The 2,566-nt window shown below is 53.1% G+C and overlaps 1 protein-coding gene across 1 annotated transcript; it reads right to left on the bottom strand.

Annotated features, from left to right (window-relative positions):
• LOC109711342 (hydroxycinnamoyltransferase 4-like) lies at positions 441–2,021 on the bottom strand. The gene has a single exon (XM_020234340.1). The coding sequence runs from the start codon at positions 1,943–1,945 to the stop codon at positions 617–619; it is 1,329 nt and encodes a 442-aa protein (XP_020089929.1). The 5' UTR covers positions 1,946–2,021; the 3' UTR covers positions 441–616.

The following is a 2,566-nucleotide window of genomic DNA, read 5'->3' on the forward strand; positions in this document are numbered from 1 at the left end:
AAAAAAAATTTAATTTAATAGCCGAATTTTTGATCCCGAATTTTTAATTGATGAGCGTATAATATCCGTATAAATCACGTATCGGAATAATTGACGAATCCGTTTTTTAGCCGTATTTTTCAACGAATTTAAAAATTAGAAGACGAATTTTATCCGAATTATACCCGTACCGAATTTTGGCCGAATCCGAATTAACTAACTATGAATTTGGTGCAAGGATCCTTAATTAATTAAGACAAATTAAAGTGCTTAAACAGCAAATGCATTAGTTAATGATTGTGTTGGAACATAAAATTCTATTTTATACACATTAAATTCTTACAGCATGTATATTAACTATATAATTAATAACACGTATGGGAAACCAGCAGGAATTAATCAAGTGTCAAACACTTGATTAATGTGTGCATCACGAAGAGAGAAAATTAAAAGAGGAAGAATTAAAACAAAAAACCTCTCATGTATATATATATAGTTGCATGTTGCATGGCGCCGTGCATGCATATCACGTACACTGGCTAGCAAGCAAGCTTACTACGTACTAGTGGCCGGTAAAATTGTAGAAGAGGCCGGGTACCAATGTAGTGTGGAGCTGCTAATTACATACATGTTCAATTCAATGCAATTCACAGGGATGATCGGCGGGCGCAGGGGATCCGTGCAGGTCCTGGAAGAAGATCTTTTTGAAGGCGGGCAGGGTATCGGGCTCGAGCGAGACGATGACGGCGACGCTGCCGTCATCCTTGCGGGGGCTGTTCATGAGGTAGACGAATCCGCTGTAGTACATGAGCGCCGGGCCCATGAAGGTCGGTTCCCCCCACCCGAAGTCCGCGTCGTACATCGACATCCCCAGCCAGCTGATGACCCGCAGGCTCGACCGCGACACGCCGCTCCTCGGCAGCTTCATCATGTCCGTCGACTCCAGGCAGTCGATCAGCGACCGCGCGTACTCGTCCCCCTGACTCGTCGCCCCACGGATGCGCCGCGCCACGCACGCCAGCGAGGCGCCGCCGCCCACCTCCTCGACCCTCGCGACCACCGACGTGCGGATGACGGCGTTGCCGAAGTAGCTCGGCGGGAGCGGGGGCACCAGCCGGCTGCGCATGTCGATCATCGTGTACAGCCGCGTCTCCTCGTCCGGGGCCAGCCCCCGCGCCGCGCACGCGCACCGCCACACGTGCGCCACGATCGCCCGGAACGCCGACGCGCCCGCGGGCCCGCAGCGCGCCTTGAGCCCGTCGACCTGCCGCTTCGAGAGGGTGAGGATGGCGGCGGCGTAGTCGGATGCCGCGCCGGGCGGCCTCGCGGTCCGGTCGGGCTTGTACTCGACGTGGTCGTAGGCGACGGAGGGAGGCGACCGCGCCCTGAGCAGGGTGCGGTCGAGGAACGGCGGGACGATGGGGTCGGGGGATCCGCGGGCGAGGGCGGCCCACGTCTCCATGAAGTGGCAGGCGCTGCGGGCGTCGAGGACGGCGTGGTGCATGGCCGTCCCCAGCACCACCCCGCCGCAGCGCAGGTAAGTCAGCTGCAGCATCAGCAGCACGCGGGGGTCGCCGGCGGGCGGCACGAACAGGTTCCGCATCTCCTCGGACGGCGCGAAGTCGCTGAGGTCGTCGAGGGTGTAGCGGTCGGAGCGGGCGGTGACGAAGAGGGCGCCCTCCGCGCTGCAGTCTATCTCGATGCGGCCGTCGCCGTCGTTTTCGCGATCTTCCGCGAGGCGGCCCGCGAAGGGGTAGAAGGGGACGAGGACCTTGGACAGCGCGGCCTGCAGCGCCTCGGCGGAGAAGAAGTCCGGGTCGCCGTTCGGGCGGTAGAAGTAGACCGTCGGCGTGTAGCCTCTCCTCGCCGCCAGGTCGAGGTTCGACAGCCAGATCCTGTGCTTCGGCGTCTCCTCATTCGGGACTACCAATTCCGACCTCACAACCTCCACCATGCTGCTGCTCATATCTCTCTCTATGGCTCGATCCTAATTTTATTCGATCTTGTGTTTGCGTAAGCGTGTGAAACTATGAACGAATGAATTATGTGAGCACACCTTTTTTCCTCAGGAATTGGTGGGTATTTATAGTGGTCGGAGAGGGAGGCGTTTGAGTCTTGGTCGATGCGAAGGGGGGAAGTTTCAACGATGGCGTGCAGTGCGGTAGTAGATGCTGATTGGTCCTACAGGTAAGTAATGCGCGTGACAAAAATTATAAAAACATAAAAACAGGAACAGGAAACGAATTGAATAGGTGGGTGGGTTCGCTAAACATTCAATGATATGCATGGTTCTCTCATGACCCATCCAATAGTAGTAATCTATATGACTCATGCTTACGTATGTGGAAGTCGCAGGTGGGGTATGTGAAACAAAGCCTAGAATTAAAGGAATAATTTCATAGATGCCCCTCTAGGAACTATTAATTTCATCAATACCCTTCCAAAATTAATAATATCACAAATGCCCTCCAAAATGTGAAAAATTATCATGAATACCCTCCTCTAGTTAAGATCCATTAAAGCCCATTTGAATCGGAGTTAAATTTTTAAAATACCATTTTTACCCTTTATCTCTTTTTAATAGTAG

Source organism: Ananas comosus, linkage group 6, assembly GCF_001540865.1.
Source record: "Ananas comosus cultivar F153 linkage group 6, ASM154086v1, whole genome shotgun sequence".
Classification (NCBI taxonomy): Eukaryota; Viridiplantae; Streptophyta; class Magnoliopsida; order Poales; family Bromeliaceae; genus Ananas; species Ananas comosus.

What these genes read in the sequence shown, in the direction of transcription:
- LOC109711342 (XM_020234340.1), bottom strand. Translation starts at nt 1,945, where the DNA reads ATGAGCAGCAGCATGGTGGAGGTTGTGAGGTCGGAATTGGTAGTCCCG.